The sequence below is a fragment of the Triticum urartu genome, chromosome 5A, assembly GCF_056163025.1.
Source record: "Triticum urartu cultivar PI428250 chromosome 5A, HENAU_Tu73, whole genome shotgun sequence".
In the NCBI taxonomy this organism is placed as follows: domain Eukaryota; kingdom Viridiplantae; phylum Streptophyta; class Magnoliopsida; order Poales; family Poaceae; genus Triticum; species Triticum urartu.
In genome coordinates, this window is record NC_141877.1 from 518,686,309 (window position 1) to 518,708,519 (window position 22,211).

The following is a 22,211-nucleotide window of genomic DNA, read 5'->3' on the forward strand; positions in this document are numbered from 1 at the left end:
GCAAAGCCCGACATCGCCGCCGTCTAGAACACGACGTTCCCCTCGGCCGGCCCTGCGCCGACGTTGATCGACCTCACCGGTCCCGACGCAGACGCAGTCGACGATGAGGACGCCTAGGGCAGCGCGTCGTCTTGTTTTTAGTGTTTTTATTAATGTAATGTGGACTTTCACCGGCCTTCATGGCCGGCTTTTATGTTTAATTAAATGCATATATTTATTTTCAAACTGCTTGCAATATTTTTTTTGGCGCGCCGATGAAATGGGTCGGGCCAGCGTTGGGCGCTCGCATCGATTCAAACATAACACCAGACGTTTGTATCAGCCGGGCCGATCCAAATAAATAAAAAACGGATAAAAGCGCCGTTCGTTTGGGTCGGCCCGTTGGAGTTGTTCTTAGGCTAACGGGAGAGAAAGAGTTTTCTCATCTCTTTGTCTGGACCTCAATCCGGGCCGGCCTAGATCGGGTGGCCCTGGTGGCGATCGCGTGGTATATGTCGCAGTAGGCGAGGCATAGACTCCGCGATCGAGGCCTTCCCGAAATCGCCCTATTCCTCCACTCTCGGCGACCCGACCTCCCGCCGGCCGCCGCCTCCACTCTCCGTCGGACAGCGGCGGCGCTCCCCCTCGCCCCCCCACCCCCCACCGCCACTCCCTCGGGCAAGGCCGCAACACGGGGAGATCCGGGGAGGAAGGATGTCGGGGTTCGGCGACGGGTACGTGGGCACCGCGCAGGATGCGGTGAAGATCCGGCGGCTTGAGAAGCAGCGCGAGGCGGAGCGCCGGAAGATCGAGGAGCTCAAGAACAAGAACGCCGACGGGCAGCCCGGCCTCCTCCAGTTCGGCTCCAGCACCTCCGAGGTAAAATCGTCGCCGCATCCATCGTGGGTTTGGCTCGCGACCAAATCTTCGTCTGTTTTTGCTGGTGGATTCCCTTACTAGCATGCATGTGGAGTTCGATTTAGATGCTGTTGGACTAATAGAGACATTTGGGTGCGCTTTGGCATGAGTAGGTAATTGCTCGATTTGTCAGCCCTGTGGTATGTTGTTACTTTTGTTGTTGGAGAATTATCTGTTGTGGTTGCCATGGCATAGTTAGCTTTACTTGGATAACTGCACTCAGAAGATGTAAGTTTATAGCCTTGAAGGACATGTGGGTACTTATATATTTGGTAAACAGTGTTGGTCGATGCCTTGCAGTATTGTTCGGCTGGTGTTTTGTTGGATTTGATGAGAAGTTGATAAATCCTGGAGGGTGTAGGACCTGCACGTTGGATTTTGGCACTTGAATGATTCGCTTAGGAATACCCAGAACTAGCAGTACTGATTCTTTTTTCAGAATTCTATGTATGTATTTTAATTTAAGTCACTGAGTGGAGTTATTTCATTGGATCTTTGACATGGCTTCTTCACAGGATTATAGAGGTTTTTGCAAGTGCCGTGTAAATGTATACTGTGGAGCTGTATTTTAGTACAAGCTAACACTAGGAATTGTGATTTTCAGATTCTTGAGACTGCATTCAAGAAGGAAACTGTCGGCCTAGTTACGAGGGAGCAGTATGTTGAGAAGGTAATAGACAGACCATTTATGTACCTTTCCTTGTCTATTCCCGGGCAAAGTAAATTTTGTTCACTTAATTTTCACCCATTGCCTGAGCAGAGGGTTAACATACGAACTAAGATCGAGGAGGAAGAGAAAGAGAAGCTTCAAAAATTGCAACAAGAGTGAGTTTGAAATCCTAGCTTGGCTGAATCAGAAACTTACTTTAGTTTTTTTCCTTATGCCAATTTAAGTGTTGTATTGTTGGTTTCAGAGAAGAAGAACTGCAAATGCAGAAAAGGAAAAAGAGGAGAGTGAGGGGAGATCCACGCTTGTCGTTCTATGATGACATTGGGAACGGAAGTGACGAGGATGAGTTTGAGAACCGTATGATGTTCCAACCTTTTCATTTTATTTACTCATGTTCTGTTGGCTTTACTAGTGTGATTATTTTTCTCAATAATACATCGTTTCAGTTTGTATAATCAGGTCATCTGTTACCTTTCATATTGACTGTGGATTTTCTGTGTTTGACTGTTTATGTACTTTTGTGATCAAGATTGTTGCGTGCAGTTTGGATATCATATTTCTTTCTTTCTTTCATATGCTAGCACAGCTGAGACTTTGTAGATGAATTTCATTTAATAATAGTACATATGTCATTCCTTTGTATGCGTTGCTCTCTTCTGTTCACAAATTGGTGTTGTGTCTTAGTATTCAAATTAGACCAGTCATTCTTTCGTTTCAACAACTCATTGTTGACGATCCCTATGTTGCTATAACCTATATGTTAATGAATTGGAATAGTAGTATACAACCTGATGGAATTTTTGTATGATAATACTACATTCTAAATGAAATGTTGCTTTGGTCCTTACTTGATTGGTATTTAGTCTTTCACATAAAATTTGGAATTCCATACCGGTATGGTAATGCTTACTTTGGAAGTGAAAATGTGCACTGATTTCCCTTGACCTCAATTCTTTGCAATACTCGTGGTGTTCTATTTGTACGTTTTTTTTTTGCGAATCTGCAAGGTTTTAATTCTTGTGGACCAATAGTTTTTTCTTCAGCTGCACGTACTTCTTTGCAATTTACTTTGCTTTCAAGTGCTAACGAGGCAAAGCAATCATTTGATTGGTTCCACTGTAGGCTGCAATGTCACCTTGTTGTCATGTCCTGAGTTTTTGCATAGAAAGTTGTGTGTAGATGGCCTTGCATGGAAAGTTGGAAATAACTGAACCTAGACTAGACAAAGCCAATGGTCGGTTCCTGGTGATAGCAACGGAACATGATTATGTTCTCTTTATTTACAGTCTCACTGTTTGTGCTCATAGCGCCCTGGGATATGTATTGACCTATCGGCACTGTTTCTTTATGGATAGACCCTTTGAACTACTTATGAATTATCAGTGTATGAATATTTTGCTCATTATTCATTACAGAAGAAACTCAGAAGAAACAACTTGGAAAGGATCCCACAGTTGAGACAAGTTTTCTACCTGACAGGTATATCTTTTAGTTTATGATTCCTTGGAGTGTTGGTTGTCGGTTTCCAGCTTTGTTTAACCCTCAAGCTGTTTGCTAAGAATGATACTTCAGAGAGAGAGAGGCAGAGGAACAAGCAGAGCGAGAACGCTTGAAGATGCAGTGGTCGCGTGAGCAAGAATTGATCAAAAGTACTGCCACATTCTGATAGCATAATACCTTTTAATCTAATGTGTATCTCTCTTTTGGATTATTCTTGTATCAGAACTGAATAAACAAACATATCCCTGTTTCAGATGAACCTCTTTCAATCACTTACAGTTACTGGGATGGTACTGGTCACAGGAGAGCTATCCAGGTGCATTTTTAGCACTGGAAAATTGTTCCTCTTTTGATTGTTCTAAAGATGTGAACTGTACATTTCAAACAAATTATTCTACACCCCCAGGTGCGTAAAGGTGACTCTATTGGAGAATTCTTGAGGGCTGTTCAACAGCAGCTTGCTCCGGAGTTCCGTGAAGTACGGACAACATCAGTTGAGAACCTACTCTATGTGAAGGAAGATCTCATTATCCCTCATGTATGTAAAGTTTGAGTTTGTTCCCCAATAAGTTGCGCCTTTTGTTTTATTTTAGTAAGTTTTATTCTGTTCCCATTTCATGTTTGTTATTTTGATTTGACAGCAACACAGCTTCTACGAGTTAATCATTAATAAAGCAAGGGGCAAGAGTGGACCGGTAATGCCTGTTCCTTAACTACCACTGTTTTCTTTTCTTTCCTCTAATATGTTTATTGTTATTCTGGAGCTTCCCCTAGATTTTAAAACATGGATATATGCAAAACTGATACGCTTCTCTTAGATGTTTGAGTTTCTGGCTTGCATCACCGTTATCTTTTAACTGCTCACTGTTTTTTTATCACCTATCATCAAAGCGCAGTAATATCATATGTGCTGTCTCAATATAGTTTAGCGCACTTATGAATGCTGATGGTGAGACTGCAATGTATAAAAGAAAATCACGTGACACTTGTTTGTGTTCAACCACACAATAACCTTCTGGTTTTCTATATAAACTCTTCACGATCTAATGAGTTGAGGTATTAATCACTGACGCTGATTTCTGTTTCCAGCTTTTCCACTTTGATGTTCACGAGGATGTGCGTACCATTGCTGATGCAACAAAAGAGAAGGATGAGGTGACTGACCAATCTCTTCTATTTTTGGTGCCCACATGCGGCATTCCAGAACCCAGATGTCTAATAATATCATTCTTGATGGTTGCAGTCTCATGCGGGGAAGGTTGTGGAGAGGCACTGGTACGAGAAGAACAAACACATATTCCCGGCCTCGAGATGGGAGGTTTGGCACCGACCCTTTTATCTTTTCATTCACTTGAGGATGATCTGTCTGCATTGTCGGCAAATTCGTCCAGACAAGTAACCACTTGTATTTCCTTGCAGATCTATGACCCGACTAAGAAGTGGGAGCGCTACACGATCCATGGAGATTAGTGTTTGTAGCATGATGCAGCATGGTTTGAGAACTGAAGTGTTTCTACTTTGGATTTATGTAGCAACTAGCACGGTGATTTTGCTAATGCCATCAGTGTTGTTGTCTGCAACGATTTCCCTTACTGAACTGTAGTAAAGCTGTACACCTGTATGCTCCTGAAAATTTTCGTGTAATCATTTGGTGCACTTGGATATGGTAGCCGCACATCTTATTTTCGACGACCATGTTCCAGTTAGTCTTCTCGGTGCTTTTGGCGCCTGCACAGCGGGCCATGGAACGCCTCGCTATGGTGAGGGACATGTGTGGTTGCATGCTGCATGCTGTTGAAGGACATTTTCGTGTAGTATCATGCTTCTCGGATGCAGATATGGTTCACACACAAGTTTTTCCTGACCATGCATCACTCATGCCTGGGTAGGTTATCACCAACAGTTTGACCATCTGCTGATTGAAAGTAGTAGTTTAGTACTCCCTTCGTTCCTAAATATTTGTCTTTTTAAAGATTTTAATAAGTGACTACACTTTAAAATATGTCTACATGCATCCGTATGTGGTAGTTCATTTGAAATCTCTAAAAAGAAAATATTTAGAAACGGAGGGAGTAGGTTTCATGGCCTAATGCTCTGTCAATCCAGTGATGACACATCATAAAACTACTAGCTGTATCCTGAATTGTTCTGTGTTAATATTTTTAAGGAGAGGTGGCAGCAAGGTTAGAGACCTCCAATGCATCTAATGCCCTAGCTGTTGGAACAGGTGAGCACACCCAAAAAATTCCATCTGACTGAACGCAGCATCTCAATTTGAAATCATATCCCAAACAGCCAAACTGGACTAAGATGCTCTCCACTCCATGCAACGCACACCTTTCTCCTACTACCCCACTACACACTGGAGTTGCTCCACAAATTGAGCTTGCACCAAACCCTCTTCCACCTCCGTTAAAACCCTACACCACCCATCGCCAAGCTCCTCACACCATCATCGCCATGGCCTCTTCTTACCTTGCCATCCTAGTGCTACTCTTGCTGCGGCTCTCCGGCGGCGCCTTCGCCGTCCTCTCCAGCTACATCGCAAGGACCACCGAGCAGCAGATCATCGCGACCGTCGCGCCGGCCGCCTTCGCCGACGCCGATGACGGCGGCCAGAGCGCAGCGCAGCCTTTCCTCGCGTCCCCCTCCGGGTCGTTCGCCGCGTACCTCCGCCGCGCCGCCGTGGGCGATGGCGGTAGCGGGGACGTGTGCTACATCGAGGTCGTCCAGCAGCAGGGGGGCGGCGGCGGGACCAGCAGCGTGTGGGAGTCGGAATGCACGCCGGTGGGCGGCGCCGAGACCTGCGACCTGGCCTTCTCGCCGGTGGGGCTCGAGCTCTTCGCCGGCGGGCACTCGCTGTGGGACACCGCTGTCGACTCCGACCCCGCGATGCTCAGCCTCGACGGCGCCGGAGATATGAGGATCGTCAGCAGGGACGGCGTCACGGTGTGGAGGACGAGGGATGAGCCGTGGACGGGGCGGAGGTGCGGCGCCGCGGCCTTGCCGGTGTCGTCGCCTTCGATGGAGGACGTGCTCCCGCCGCCGTCGGCGACGTCGACTCTCGCCAGTCCGTGGGGCTCGGGCTTCACTTTCGGAGACCAAACGGCGCCACCAGCAGCTGACACGTCGCCTGACCAGATGCTGCCGCCGCCACCGCCAGCTGACGACGACGACGATTCCGCCGACTTGCCCGACCTGCCGCTGCCACCGCCGCCTCCGCTGTCTGACCCGTCAACGGACTGGCCGGACCTTCAGCTGCCTCCACCACCGGCGGACATGCAACCGACCCCCGAGACGCCGGACCAGCCTCTGTACTCGTCGCCACCACCGGCGGACATGCACCTGACCCCCGAGACGCCGGACCAGCCTCTGTACTCGTCGCCACCGCCAGCAGTCAGGCACCCGATCCCCGAGTCGCCGGACCAGCCTCTGCACTCGTCACCACCTCCAGCTCCTCCGACCCCCTTTGTCCCGCCTCAGACGCCATCGCCGCCCGTCGACACGCCCCCACTCGTGTCATCTCCCGGCGCGGGCATCGCCACGCCACCAGCTTCATCGGACGACGACAACATGGCATTCTCGCCACCACCTCACGGCACGCCGCACCCGCACCACCTTCCCCTGGGAAGCTCGCCGCCGACGGCGCCGGGCGCGGTGGCGCCAATCAGCGGCGGCCATGGCCCGCTCCCGTTCGGGCAGGGGCAGCATGGGCAAGGGCAGGGGGTGTTCGGGCAGCAGCAGAACCAGCTGCTGAACGGCGGGGGGCAGCCGCTGGATCACAGCGCCGGCGGGTGGTCAGTCAGGGGGCGCGGCGGAGCGGCCGCGAGCTTGGCTTTGGCTGCTCTGGTTTTCGCGTAGTTTTTCATTCTCATTGGCAAGTTTGTATCACATTCACATCATATCGCTCACTTTTGTAATTTTGTATTTGCTGGCCGGGTTGGGTTCGTTCATGGGCTAAGACATGTCCTTGTTGCTGAATTAGTTAGGGATTTCTGGTCAGCATGGCTGGTTTATTCATGTTATGCTTTGTGTTGATGTGTTCCATGTATCGGCAGTACACTCTCTGGTGTTTTCTATATTTTCTTTTAACTATATTTTCTTTATCTATCCTTGATGCCCTGCTTGACAGTGTGTTGCAACAAACCAAACAATGGCAGCCAATTTTTCGGTATGGCCTGTGTGAGCAGCTAGCCGGACAGAGTGGTAGACCAAAACAATGCAAACAAACATAATTCACACAAACAAACAATGAATCGACAAGATTCGATAAAACAGAGACACCCATTGCCGATCTGGTTTCCTCCATCAAGGATGACATGCGTGCTTGGGCTAAGGCCGGCGCCACATGGCTACAATCTATTATCAATGTAATGTGAATTGTAAGGTCCTGGAAGAGACACCCCTGAAATATCTTGGCTCACCGGTGTCCAACAAAAGAATTGGTAATAAAATGTTGAGGAATGTAACTGAGAAAATTAAGAAAAGATGTGCCTGTTGGCAAGGTAGGTTACTAAATATTGCAGGTAGAGTCACTTTGGTGCACTCCTGCTTGTCCAATATTCCTATATACATGATGTCCCTTTATCTTTTACCAGCTGGAGTTAGAAAAAAAATTAGATTTTTACAGAGCCAGGATGGTGTGGCAATCAGAAGAGAATAAAAGGAAGTCCCACCTGGTGAATTGGAGAACTTGTTGCCTTTCAAAACAGCAAGGGGGGCTGGGGATTACCAACATTGAAATGTTCAACATTGCTTTGTTAGCTAAGTGGTTGTGGAAAATAGAGAACGATGTCTCTCTGGGATCAAACACAAAAATGGGGACTCCCAGTTTTGGTCTAATATCTTGAAAGTGAGAAAATACTTCTACCCACATATTAAGAAAAAATTGGGGGATGGAAAAAATAGTAGGTTTTGGGAAGATTGGTGGGTAGGGGATAAACCTCTCAAGGAGGCTTACCCTTCTTTATTCTTTATCAGTAATGATCAAGGGATAACAGTTAAAGAGGCTGTTGATAAAAGTTGGAGTGGTTTTACTTTCAGGAGATCACTCTATGGTGACACTGAACAACTTTGGGAGAGTGTGAAAGTGAGATGTGAGGAAGTCCTGATGCATGGGGGTAGAGATAAACCTATGTGGATGCTGACCACTGATAGAAAGTTTTTTGTCAAGTCTTTATACAGATATTTGATCACGACTGATGTGGGGTTCCCCAGGAAATTCATGTGGAAAATTAAAGTTCCTGCTAAAATTAGATTCTTCTTATGGCTTATGGCAAGGAAAAGTGTTCTTACTAGGGATAACTTGCTAAAAAGAGGTTGGAAAGGGGATAAACATTGCGTGTTCTGCGGGAAGGATGAAACAATTGATCACTTGTTTTTCTCTTGTTCGGTGGCCAAAATTATCTGGGCATTAGTAAGATGTGCGTTTGATTTAAAATGTACTCCTAGAGACCTTGATGATTGTCTCGGAAACTGGCTTAAAAATTTCCAGAAAGATAGTAAGAAGCTTATATTGGTTGGCGTCTCAGCGCTGTTATAGGCGATTTGGAGATGCATAAATGATATTGTATTTGATAGAAATAAGATTTCTGACCCAATGGGAATTGTTAAAATGCTTTGTGGTTGGATCTCTGACTGGGCTATTTTGCAGAAAAGGGACCCAGAGGAAAAAATGTTGATGCTGGGGGCAAAACTCATCGTGCAAGTAGCAAGTGATGCCTACAAGGCTGCGCAAGGTCGGCGTTTTGGGGTTCTTTGTATTCAGCAGTGACAAGAAAATGAAGATCTCTCTTCTTTTGGCGCTCCAGCGAAGTGAAGCAGGGGAATTGCGCGTGCGACTCATCCTTTGGGGCCTGACTCCGGGCGTCTTTTCTTTATGTAGCTTCTGCTTGATTATGGGTTACTTTGAGACTCCCCCCTGGCATGTAATAGGATTAGCTTAAGTCGTGTGTGATAACAACATATCCGGATGCTGTTTCGCTGGTTTCTTTAATGGAAATCGAAGAGGAAACCCTCTTTTGCTAAAAAAAGTGAATTGTAAGGACTTCGGCCGAGCATCCCCTTCCTTTGCTCTTCGGAGACTCGCGCACCTAGTGGTTTACGTGTTGGAGGCTCTCCACCCCCTGTACTGCCTTTCTATCTATCTATGAAGCAATGATACACACTCACCTTAGTGGCGAATATAGGACGTAATTTCAGGGCAGGCTCAACTTCAAGGATACTAATTTTTTGGTGTTGGATGCCATTTTATGCGCTGCACCTAACTACTAGTGTGCTGACCATTGGTGGTGTTTTTGTTATGGAAAATGTAGGATGACTAATGTTTGTTGTTGTTGTATTGATCTGACCCTTGTGGGGGTATATATAGAGGTACAACGGAGGGATAGAGACTTGGAGTAGAGGACAAGTAATACATGGTTTAAACCTATTCAATCTCTACTCCTTATCTCTATATTTAACCCAACTTATATTCTAACATTCCCCCTCAGTCGTAGCGGGAGTGAAACGGATGATTACGACTGGATTTGAAGTATTGTGCTTCTGTCGTCTTCTCCGTTGCGCCATCATCAACTGCGTCTCTAATGGGTGATGGGTCAGCACCTAGGGTGGTGACTGCGTCCCCTTCTGGTGCCTCCCTGGACTCTCCTCTATTCCCTCCCGCAGTCACAGCGAGAGTGGCGTGGACGCTGGTGACGACGCGGACGCTGTTGACTGGAGTTGTTGCCGATGTGTTGCTGTAGACCAAGCCATTAACGTCGATGTCGAGGTAGCTGATCATGGTGATGTAGCCGTGGTCGATGTAGTCGTGGTCGATGGTGTAGTCGTCGTGGATGATGAAGCCGCACAAAGCCGGATGCGCAAAAAAAATGCGTTATGACGGAGCTGCAGACGTGGACGATGCACCTTGCGGATGTCAGAGGGTGCCGTCGGCGATGAGTCCGTCGGTTTTGCCAAGACCGGAGGAGGCCCATCGAGCACACATCGGTTTTGCCAGAACCGTGTGGCCGTGTAGGGTCGTCACTATAGTGACGCCATGTCGATGCAGTCGTGCCGTCGTGGATGACACGGTCGTTGCCGTCGTCGTGACGCGGTCAATGCCGTCGTCGAGGTCGCGTCTTGCAGAAAACTCTGTCAGAGGACGTTAGGTGTCCATCTTGTGGACAAGGCGGCGGTGTGTTAAGAAAGATGTTGGTGAAGACCATATTGATGAAGACCTTGGTGATGAAGTGTCGGCAATGGCGTTGCAGCGGCGTGTCGACGATGATGACGCTTGAAGGCGTCCCTCACGGCGACGATGTGTCGATGCCGTGCCGTGCCGGAGAAGTCCATGAAGATTGCATCTTGTTCCACACCAGTCTGGCGTGTGGACAGTGCATGTTGAGGTCGCTTCTCATAGGTGTGCTCGATGAAGTATGTTGGCTGGCAGCCAGGCTAGTCGTACAGGTCGATGGAGTCGGCTTGGTGAAAATCGCGTTCGTGCGCGTGCCTCGAAGTCAAAAACCTATGGGCCTTCCCGGTGTCCGGCGCCGCAGTGACATGCGGCTAGGTGTTGTGGTCGTCGGCCAGATCGGATCACAATGGTGATTGTTCCCATGTGCGGGTCGCAGAGACCTGCGTGTCGTTGCCTTTCGACCCTTGCAAAAGGCGCGTGGCTGAAGTCCAAGGCTCCACGCCATGCGCGTACGCATGGACGTCTTTGTGAGTTCGGCCATGCACGTATGCATGCGCACATGGCCGTGTTCCTTGCTGCTCCTTGCGTGAGTGTAGTCGACGCGGCTGTTGGCGCTTGGCGATGGGTAGCTCGGTGCTGAACCGCTGATTCGAAGGAGTTGCTGGTTGCGCCGTCGGGAGATCCGTGTACTCGTACGCGATGGAAATCACTGCAGGATCTACGCCCTCCTGTGAACCGAGAACGACGCGTCGTGCAACGTAGCCTCTCGCTGCAGTCGGTGCTGACTCGGACTTGCTTGCGGCTTGGCTCGTCGACGGTTTGATCGGATCGTAGCTGGTTGTTGCACAGACATGCTCGCGCCGATCGATCAAGGCTGGACGGGCTTGATGTAGATGAGCTGGTGTTGATACATGCATCTGCTCGTGCATGTGTTGCTGGGCTGCTGGCTATATCGTACTGCTCCATGGCGGGGTTAGCGGCCAGCGCATGGATCGGTGACCTTTGCATAGGCAGATCTCATCTGGTCCTCACCCGTCCGTGCGCGCGTCTCACGGGGTCACTGCTGCGTGTGGCAGCCGACGACGGATCATGAATCGTAGGTTGATGCCGCGTGCCGCAGACGGAGGAGCGCCCATGGCGCCGTTCCATCGCCGTCCGGCTGCTGGGTTGGAGATCGCCGAATTTTATTTGGCTAAAGAAGAAATATCAGAAGGAAAATCAAGATATTGATCTAAACTAATCTAATGAACCGAACTCATTTTTGATGGTTGGGTGCCACGCCCCCGGGAAGAGGAGATTGATCTCCCCGGGGGCGGCGCGCTGCGGAGGTGGAGGAAGGTCCTAGGATCGGCGTCGTGAGACTAACCGCTTTAATACCATGTGGAAAATGTAGGATGACTAATGTTTGTTGTTGTATTGATCTGACCCTTGTGGGGGTATATATAGAGGTACAACGGAGGGATAGAGACTTGGAGTAGAGGACAAGTAATACATGGTTTAAACCTATTCAATCTCTACTTCTTATCTCTATATTTAACCCAACTTATATTCTAACATTTGTGTGTGGCAAATTTTGAGGGTAGGCTAGAGCCTATTGAAGCCTGTTGAGTAGAATCACCACTGCTAGAGGGCCGATCCATAGACTATACACCAACCTCCAACTTGATGCAGGCATAACATGCGAAAAGGCTCAATGGAGCTCCGCCTCCATGGAAGCCGTATTTCAAAAGATCAAAATTTGAATTTGCACATATCAAAAAATTGAAAACAAATACACATATACTTAGAGACATAATGCACAAGTGTGTAACTTCCAGGATGAAATACGTTAAAATAAGTGTTGCATAAAAAAACAAATCTGAAAGTTCATCCAAAGTACAGAGACAATGATGTGTGTAATGAAGCCATATATTTGAGTTCTATAGTAAAATCAGACAGAAACACTTAAGTTGGCTAGCCTATATATACACACATCTATATAATATGCAGGAGCAGTATGCATGACAACCTAGGTTTGAGTCACAAGAGAAAGAGGACCACTGATCACCATGTTGATGCTGGTACAGATGGGGCGTATTGATCAGTGTACTGCTGTTTGGCTTAATTCAGGTCCTGATGACCTTTGTCTGTTATGTCAAAACGAGGGTAAAACAATTCCCTATTAAATAAAACTCTCGTTTAACCCGCAAAAAAAGGGTCAAAAACCTTGTCGAAACATGGGAACACACACTTAAAATCTGACATAGGCCTTTCCCCCTTTTATGGACTGAAGTACCAAGCAACCTTGCTTATTGATTCTGATCAATTTCATTTGCTTTGGACAGCTCCTCGCTCACAAAACTTTAGGACATTTACAATGATGGGCACTCTCATGCAATCACCAATCAGTGTAACCGTAAGCGCAAGGTCCATTTCAGCATCTTCTAAGTTTTTTGAAACGTTTGGCAGAGCATTATATGTTTTTTCTTCAAAACGGAGATAAAAGATTTGCCTCATCGCTATACAGACGGGCACTATATGCCCACCATGATATTTGCAGCGGCATGCATGTATCCAGCTGGAGAGAGCAGCCAAGAGTTATTAACGCCACATGGACGGAGGCTTGTTCAATTTATACATCTGAACCATCCAAAGTACAGAGACAACGATGTGTGTAATGAAGCCATATATTTGAGTTTTCTAGTAAAATCAGACAGGAACACTTAAGTTGGCTAGCCTATATATATACATATACTCCCTCCGTTTCAAATTAGTTGACTTGAATTTATCTAAATACAGATGTATCTATACTTGTTTAGTGTCTAGATACATCCGTGTCTAGATAAATATGGGTCAAGTAATTTGGAAAAGAGGGAGTATATAATATGTAGGAGTAGTATGCATGACAACCTAGGTTTGAGTCAGAAGAGAAAGAGGGCCACTGATCACCATGTTGATGCTGGTGGTAATCTTTGCACTAGCATCACAAAAGGGAGTATCTTCGATGGGAATGGGTGGTGTTGGGAAAGGGTGTCAAAACACATCACTGAATCTGACGATTCAGGGCCAGCCGGCGAGGTGGCAGGTTGCAGGGGCCCTCTCCTAAAGCTGAGCACAAGGTGACTATTATGAATATGATGTTCAAGCCTTCATCAGTTTACACAAGCACACGTCTCCTACTGCTTGCCCTATTCTGCTACGTGGTCGTTGCCACGCCTTGTGGCTTTCATCGAACTCTTGATGTGCTTAGATAGACCCCTTGAAAACTCTATGTTTGTTTTGCATTGTAAGTGCATTCCTGTAGTGTTGTAATTCGGCCAATCTGGACATAACTAACTTTAAGATATACTAGCATGACTTACCATCGTTTTTTTTAGAAAATCATAAGAGGACTTACCGACCATGATTGATCAACCACCCCTTGGGGCCAATATTTTCTACTAGTATTTAGTATGAATTTGGAGGGGAAATACCGCTTGGTTCTTAGGTGTATATACACCTCATATGGGGATTTTTTAATAATTAAAATAAAAGTCAAAAAAGTTTAGCAGTTTTTTAGAATAAACTTGATTTTCTTTTGCACTATTATAGAAATTTTCGCGAATAAAAACCCAAAGTTGACTTCAGGGCAAAAAACAAAACAAAATTTATTTGCTATCATAGGTCACTATTCACACTGTTTTGGCCGAATTTTTTGTTTTTTCTAAAAGAAGTCAACATTTTTTTTCTTTTTTTGTGGATTTTTTTACAAGTACAATGGAAGGTCAAGATTATTTCAAAAATATTTTCAGATTTTTTTGACATTTTATTTAATTACTAATATATTTTTCTTTTTTTGAACACTACTAATTTATTTTTCCATATAGGGTGTATATACTCTCATAGACCAAAAGTTCCCCTCCGAATTTGGAGTATGTAGTTCAGAAATTGGTTTTGGCACGTAGTTGGTACAATGTACTAACCACTAATTTTGTGGTCTCTACTCAATTGCCTACATTGCCATGGTTGTGTTTAACCCATTTTTGTTACTCATTTTAATAGAAAGAAAGAAATGCCTGAAACACACAAGGATAAAAAGGAATAGTCCTCATAAATCATGAAAAATAATTAAACATTTCATATTACTACAAAACAAATTCGGCCAAATACGCTAAAGCGAGGATGATAGGTACTCCCTCTGTCTAGGTATGTAAGTCACCTTACGAAAACCAAATAATCCCAAAACATTTAAGCATGGTACATTAACTTCCTTCTTGTTTCTTGTTTTGTGACATATTAACCAATAAGAGATGTGGGCCGTGCATGCTTTCAATGACTTGAGACTACCAAACATGACATGCAGTGGTTAGTTCATTGCATGCAATGCTATTAATTAGCAAAAAAGACATTAAGTTTTCTCGTTTTTCTCTCCGCCTTGATCGCGGTGCACAACGTAAGATGACTTAGACTGCTCACAGTGGGGAGTAACATAGAGTAGTAACTTGCCGATGTTACTAGTCTATGTTACTACCTTCATAGTGGATAGTAACATATGAGTGGTATCATGAAAGAGTTCATTTATTAGGCTATAAACTCATTATGCCTTGAAATGCGTGATGTTATAGTAACTACCTAAGTTACCACAAACCTCTCTTTCTTTATTATTTAGCTGTCACATAAGCAATATTATATTGAAATGTATAAATGTCAGGTTCGGAGGGTCGGGAAAGACATTGGTCGCCAGGAGGTGTACGAGAGCGATATTGTGGTCAGCCAGTACAAAGCATGGGCTTGGATTCGTGCGGCGGACAAAGGCGCGGTGGATGTTCTCAAGGAGATCCTAGAGGGAACTTGTCATGCAGGTTATTTGGGATGCGAGGACTCTCGTCACAAGTCTCAGAAAATGCTTGGTACTAACAACATCACAAAAGAGAGTATCGGGAATGGGAATAGGTAGCATTGGAAATAGGTGTCAAACGGAAGTACATAAATGCAAGGCAAGTCGGCAGGTTGCAGGGGCGCAACGACATTCTCCGTGAGAGCACCACAAATTGACTTTTGTGAATATGATGTTTGAGGAGTCCTTCACCGGTTTACACATGCACAAGTCTCCTCTGTTCCTCCAGCTTGCCGTACTCTCCTATCTAGTCGTTAGGACGCCTGGTAGTTCTTGGTGTGCTTGACTACTGTTGGAATTACGTGTCCTGCAACTATATTCAAATTACTTGGAATTGTTAAATATTTAGAATACCTCATTATGGAATTATACATGTATTTGTACATGGAATTGCTTTACATGTTTAGCATGGAATTATCACTTGTTGGAACATACTTAAGTTGTATGCTTAAGGAAGCTAGTCAATTATCAGTGGAATACAATATACTATTTATATTGGAAAGACTATCCGGGTACATTGATAATTGGAAGGAGCTAGATCGTATAGTTAGATTACAGCCCTAATGTTGATCTACATAATTAGAGGAATTTACACTCTATTATGGCTCGTTGCTCACAAGCGCGTGCTCCGGGGACAAAACATGTAGAATCCATTAATCAGACAAATATGATCATGGTTGGTAATTTGATCTGGACTCTATCCCGAAAACTAGTGGAAAAGACTAGGAATCTTATATCTGTATAAGAGGCGGACTCTTTGAAAAGACAATATAAGAAGGTCCCTACCCCCTAGCCTCAGATACGTGAATTGTGAGCGGCACCACGAATAAGCGCAGAGGAATTAGGGGTAGACCAAAAAAAAAATTCCAACATTGGCATCAGCGCAAGGTTCGATCGCTCTAACCCTAGTCCCGTGCAAACTATCCGCGGTCGTCGTGATTGCCGTCGGTCGCATCTGATTCCGCTGCGTACTCTCCTTCGTATGTTGATCGGTTCTCTTATACAATCGCATCCCACGCGTGCAGTCTGCCTGGTTTCAGATCTGCTCTTTGATTCAGCAATTTTCCTATAGCTACGTGTACCTCTTGGTACGTACAGTACCTTTTATATGTCCAAGCAAAAGGGGTACATGGATCGAGTCAGACTAGTACAAATTGCTGGATCGTTCTGCTGAATAATTTATGTGGACCGAGAAATCAAGCGGCAAGCGCGCCGCACTGCAGGTTGCTGGAAGTTTTGCGCGTTGATCAACCGGAAGCACAGCCATGACAGAAATCTAGGAAGCTAATCGTGACATCACGTGGGGCATGGAAGGTTAAACTTGCTGCACGGAGATCAAGGAGTACTACTGGCGTTGATATTTCGTGAAGCCACATGAGGTAATTCTGGGCACGTGAGGAAGGAGTGCTGGAAGGTGATCCAATGCGTGTGTGTGATCGGAAACACGGCAAAGATTTGCTGCCGGAAATTGTTAACAGATTCTTCTTTTATTTTAATCGGATCTGGAAGTTAAAGATTTACTCTGGCATCATGTAACAGTGGCGACTCACATGGTCCTCGCATCGCTCCGTCGGGACGTTCAGAAGTTTGCGGCCTCTCCTACTTGCTGCACGAATAGGCACGGATGCGTCGACAGCTATACAGGATCAAACTCATCTCTAATTGACCTGAACTTGGCAGCTTGCTGACCAAGGAACAGGAAATCTCCACTCAAGGACTTTCCAAGTTGAACGAGCAACTGCTCGGAAACTGCAGGTCATGCCAACGCTTGCTGCCGCTACTATCTATATCATCAAGAGCAGCAATTTTTCATTTAAAAATTACTGGAATTTCAAGCCATTATTTGAAGGGAAGAGAGGGAATTTCTATTGTTATTTATTGTGTCTAACATGTAGCCAACTGCACGGTCGAGAGGCCGGCCGGAAGAGCCGCGCATGCACTTGTGCACGGGTGCTACGGGGAAAAAGAAGCAAATTACGAATCCTATCTGTTGATTATTATATTTTATTACATCACTCATTAATGGTTTGCTAATCAACTGCATGTATGTCATAACAAGGAAAATATGTCTACTCCTTGGAAGAAGTTGATCAGCAAATGGTTGAATTATTCTGCGGAAAGTTACGCATAACCTGGAAAGGGATTTCAGAGAAGTACATATTATTTTTGCATCACTTGTTTATGGAGGAAGATGTGAGTTACTCCGAGGACAAGGAAATTTGCTCTTCATTTGCTGGTATGCCTAATGATAATATTTGCACTATATTTATTTATTTGGTGCTATCTTTTCAAGTATAAATGGATTTAGGCTATGTCTTATTGCTGGAATACAATAGCAATTTTATTGACATGCTGATAGCCAAAGGAAATTATCCATATTTATGTGTTTCGTCATTGCTGCTAAATCTTATACAATTTGGAATTGGAAAATTTGCCATGAAACTCCCTTGTGGAGGAAAAGTATTTTCGTTATAGGACATTCTGTGCAACTTTAGTAAGAAGGGATTTGATTTATGGTTCTATCTTGAAACCCATTGTTTATGAAATACTATTTGGAAAGGGAAGAGTGGAAATATTGCTCAATGATAAAATTAGTGCATTACCGAATTTCACACAATGGTTTATTCTTTCTTGATGGTCCATTGGAAGTTAGCAACCCAGATTGTCATTTGGGAAGATAACTCATGGAGAGGAATGTTGTTAATGGGAACACATGCTTGGAATTTATTATTTTGTCATGGACGACTTGGTCAGATATCATGGAACAAAATTGAGTAAGAATTGAGTGGCTTACTGATTCTGGAATTCTAAACTTTAGTGGGAGGATTGTGGTACTTGGGAAGCATATATAATGAGTATTTTTACTTGCACACCTTCTTTTTTTAAGGTGGAAGGAAATAAAAAGGTTTCACACTTTTTTCTTGTGGTACTTATGGTATTATTTTTTGGACACTCCCACTAGAGGTCATGTTATTTATTTTTATCTTATCATTGATGATTGCACATGATATGGTTATGTTTATACTATTTCAAAATACAAGTCGGAATGTTTTATTGTGCTTGTCACATGTTGTACTGAAGTGGAAAATCGGTTGATTAAAGATTACCAAAGTTTTAACAACCAATTGGTGGGGGAAGTACGCTTCAGTAATATATCAATTGAACATGTAAATATCATGGAATTATTGAATGTCTTTTATACTCCCTTGTATTTTTTAAAGATGTATTGGACACTGTCGTTTGTTGATATCATTATTCATCTAGCACAGTCACTATATGTCTTGTAGACTGGAAGGAAATCTTCTATTTTGACAGGAAATTCTCAGTTAATACAAAGTGCACACCAGGAATTTTTTCATGGCTATTCTAGTGGATCAAAGGGTTGTTTTATTTTTGATTTGAGAAAGGAAAACTGGTGGAAAGTAGGAAAACAATTATTTTTATGATCAAGGGTGGAAATATTAACAATCATACTGGAATAATCTTGACCCCAAAGGAAACTACAAGCAGTGAAACTCCCAATACTAACATGCTTAGGATAAGTGTGAGGAATTAGCTTGGACGTCTGGATAATTATTATGTGTTATTGGGGGATGTCACTCTAAATTTTAGAGGAATCACTAAATTCTCTTAAGAAAGTTTTTTTTTTCATCAATGTCAACTATGGGTGGAAGAATTGCGGGAAGGAATAAACTCAGATGAGGAAGAGCATAGTTTGGGAACTTAATATCATACCAAATAATCGCAAGCCTATTTGTCTGGGAGTGTTTTTATATTTTGTAAGGAAATTTGGCTCGCTGGAATATTATAATGTCACTCTTGTTATTCAATTCTTCACATAAAGGGAAATATACTTTGTGGAAACTCTCTCCCCTGGAATTTTGGGAAAGAGGAACTAAAGACATGGTTTGCTAATTGAGTGTATTAATGTATGGTCATATAAGAACCTTCACATCAATGGAATAGCAGGTCATATGGTTTTCTAAAGGAATCAAGGCAGTCATCTACAAAACTTGGTCATGTTTTAACTTTCATATGAAAGGAACATTTGAAAATCCTATTTAATTTTACGAGTGGAAATACATAGAAAATACTTTGAAGTGTTTCTCTATGGAAAATTGCAAATGTGTTAAAATACCTTTGATAAAGGGAATCATACTCGGTCAGGAATTATATTTGAACTACTGAGGAAAAATGGAATAATAAATGGTACTGGAGTTCGTATGTATCTTCATTATATTATCATACCTTAGCTACCGGAATTTATGCTGCATTCAGGCAGTGGAAGGAAAGATGAGCAGTTAAGGGAATCTCACACATCATATAAGATTGTGGAAAGTGCATCACAACCTGTCACTTGTTCTTAAATTTATATTAAAGGTAAACACATTGATGAGGTCTACAAGATGAGAAATAAGTCCAGGTGCGCATATTCATATTTTTCTGTAGTACTAATATGGTGCAGGTTCACTGATCAAAGTCAGGAATTTCTAACATGGTTAATCATGGAACTTCATTTACTTATTGGATTTGATATTTATGTGGTTTTCAAATTTTATTCAACATGGTTATCTTATACTTGACTCGACGCGGAAATAATCATATTATTATATATGTGATGGAAAATAATTGATGCAGAATTTCACTTGAGGAAACAAAATACTCAAGGTGCCTATAAAGGTGGAATTACACTCGAGAAAATAATACTCGAGGTGCCAAAGACAGCTATGCTGGAATAATTAGGCGGAAACTAAAGGTCTCTAGTGATCTTAAGTGTCACAGCAAGGAAACATATTGAAGGGAAATATCACCGTATATATATTTGTGGGTTTCCAACGTAGTGTTAATATGATTGTTGATCCCTTGACTAAGTCTCTTAGTCAGGAGGTATTTGGCAAGCATGTTAAGGCTATGGGTTTACAAATATTTGAATGATCGTTTTGGACAAGTGGGAGATGTTGAAATTATGTGTCCTGCAACTATATTCAAATTACCTGGAATTGTTAAATATTCAGAATACCTCATTATGGAATTATACATGTATTTGTACATGGAATTGCTTTACATGTTTAGCATGGAATTATCACTTGTTGGAACATACTTAAGTTGTATGCTTAAGGAAGCTGGTCAATTATCAGTGGAATACAATATACTATTTATATTGGAAAGACTACCCGGGTACACTGATAATTGGAAGGAGTTAGATCGTATAGTTAGATTACAGCCCTAATGTTGATCTACATAATTAGAGGAATTTACACTCTATTATGACGCGTTGCTCACAAGCGCGTGCTCCGGGGACAAAACGGGTAGAATCCGTTAAACAGACAAATATGATCGTGGTTGGTAATTTGATCTGGACTCTATCCCGGAAACTAGTGGAAAAGACTAGGAATCTTATATCTGTATAAGAGGCGGACTCTTTGGAAAGACAATATAAGAAGGTCCCTACCCCCAGCCTCAGATACGCGAATTGTGAGCGGCACCATGGATAAGCCCAGAGGAATTAGGGGGTAGACCAAAAAAAATTCCAACAACTACACCCCTTGAAAAATCTATTTTGGTTTTGCATCGTAGTGTATCGACATAATGTTGTACTCCCTCCGGTCCTTTTTAGTTCGCATATAAAATTTGACTGAAGCCAAACCTTGTAAAGTTTGACCAACTTTCTAGAAAAAAGTGCCAACATTCATAATCTGAAATCAATACCACTAGATGTGTCATGACTTAAAGTTTCATATACCCACAAGGTCGGGTGGTTTTTTGGTCCTCGGCCGGTACTTGTGGATTCAAAAGCTCAAGAAAAGCATCACCCTATGCTGGTCAAAGAACAGCAGTAGATGCTATTCGTACAGTAGGTTTGCAACGAGTAGAAGTTATGGTAAAGGGCGCTGGTAGTGGAAGAGATGCCGCATTACGAGCCGTTGCTAAAAGTGGTGTGCGATTAAGTTGTATACGCGATGTAACACCTATGCCGCATAATGGATGTCGACCGCCTAAAAAAAGGCGTCTGTAAAAGAATTAACCCGCTTTCAATTTTCATTTCAAGAGAAATAAACGATGTTGATATTTTTTTATATAAATACGGTCAAATTTTGTGAAATTTGACTTCAGAGAATTTTAATATGCAGAGTAAAAAGGACCGGAGGGAGTACTTCGGCCGATCTTGGCTTAATCAACTTTAAGATAGACCGGCATTTGTTGCCATTGTTCTTCTTTTTAGAAAATATATGAAGAGGAACTACCGACCACCTTTCTATTCTGATGTTTAGCGTGAACTAGGAGTATGTAGTCCGTAAAATGCCACCACAGATTATGTGGCCTCAACTCAATTGGCTATATCGCAATGAGTGTGGCTAACCATCTCCGTTACTCGATTCAATAGAAAGAAGTGTCTGAAAGAGGGATGAATAAAATAGGATTGGTTCCTAAAATTAAATTTTGCATACGAGTACTAAAAAACAACCTCGACCAAATACGCTAAAATAAGGACGGCAAATATTACTAAATAGGAAGGCGCGCTCCGCCGCGCCCGGCTATAGCACATTTTCCACGTACAATTGTAGGCACTCATGGTTATGCACTGTTGGGGCTTGATGCCTAGGCAAATTCTCTATATGGACAAACTCATCTAGGCAAGCTCTCTTCTCGGTTTCTGCCTCTGTGCGGTGTGGCTTTGATGGCAGCAATGCCGTGCCCGTTTGCCGGGTGGTGTCGCTCGGATGCAGAGGAGCTTTGCGTGCTCGGCCTTTCGCTGTTCCTGCCTCCATCTAGCTAGCGTGTCCGCGAATGCCTGGTCTGCTTTTAGATGTCGTTGAGGCTGGCCCGTTGGCATGGTTTGGAGCACCTACCCCTGTTTTTGACGCTCCGGGATCTGGATGGCTTGGTTGTGGTCGTCCAATATTTTTTTTTGAAAAATTTACGAAGTCATCGTAGGCACCTCGTCGTCGACGAGAACGTCTCCTCCCACTGAATGCGCATCACCGGAAATCTTAAAATAAATTCAGAAATAAATGCGAGCACCAGGATTTGAACCCTGATGAGCTGGAGATACCACAGTCTCTCTAACCATCCAACAACAGGTTGGTTCGCTGTCCCGCACCTTCCTGATCAGT

The 22,211-nt window shown here is 43.9% G+C and overlaps 2 protein-coding genes across 3 annotated transcripts; both read left to right on the plus strand.

Annotated features, from left to right (window-relative positions):
* Nucleotides 1-501: 501 nt before the first annotated feature.
* Nucleotides 502-4,756, plus strand: XCT (XAP5 family protein). 2 transcript variants are annotated; one of them, XM_048675222.2, is made up of 12 exons: nt 506-858; nt 1,502-1,567; nt 1,658-1,722; nt 1,812-1,924; nt 2,983-3,046; nt 3,140-3,216; nt 3,322-3,383; nt 3,474-3,605; nt 3,709-3,762; nt 4,157-4,222; nt 4,311-4,385; nt 4,487-4,756. In XM_048675222.2, exons 1-12 carry the CDS (start codon nt 694-696, stop codon nt 4,535-4,537), a joined length of 990 nt encoding a protein of 329 aa, XP_048531179.1. In that variant the 5' UTR covers nt 506-693; the 3' UTR covers nt 4,538-4,756. The 2 variants fall into 2 exon arrangements, with proteins under 2 accessions (XP_087377574.1, XP_048531179.1); XM_087521448.1 differs by having other exon boundaries at nt 502-858; nt 1,502-1,722.
* Nucleotides 4,757-5,362: 606 nt separating this feature from the next.
* LOC125510133 (uncharacterized) lies at nt 5,363-7,127 on the plus strand. The gene has a single exon (XM_048675224.2). The coding sequence runs from the start codon at nt 5,378-5,380 to the stop codon at nt 6,926-6,928; it is 1,551 nt and encodes a 516-aa protein (XP_048531181.2). The 5' UTR covers nt 5,363-5,377; the 3' UTR covers nt 6,929-7,127.
* Nucleotides 7,128-22,211: the final 15,084 nt, after the last annotated feature.

Excerpts from the sequence above, each read along its gene's own strand:
- XCT (XM_087521448.1), top strand. The coding sequence starts at position 694 with ATGTCGGGGTTCGGCGACGGGTACGTGGGCACCGCGCAGGATGCGGTG. Across the intron at positions 3,217-3,321 it reads TGAGCAAGAATTGATCAAAA|ATGAACCTCTTTCAATCACT; the intron begins GTACTGCCACAT and ends TCCCTGTTTCAG. Across the intron at positions 3,384-3,473 it reads GTCACAGGAGAGCTATCCAG|GTGCGTAAAGGTGACTCTAT; the intron begins GTGCATTTTTAG and ends CTACACCCCCAG.
- LOC125510133 (XM_048675224.2), top strand. The coding sequence starts at position 5,378 with ATGCTCTCCACTCCATGCAACGCACACCTTTCTCCTACTACCCCACTA.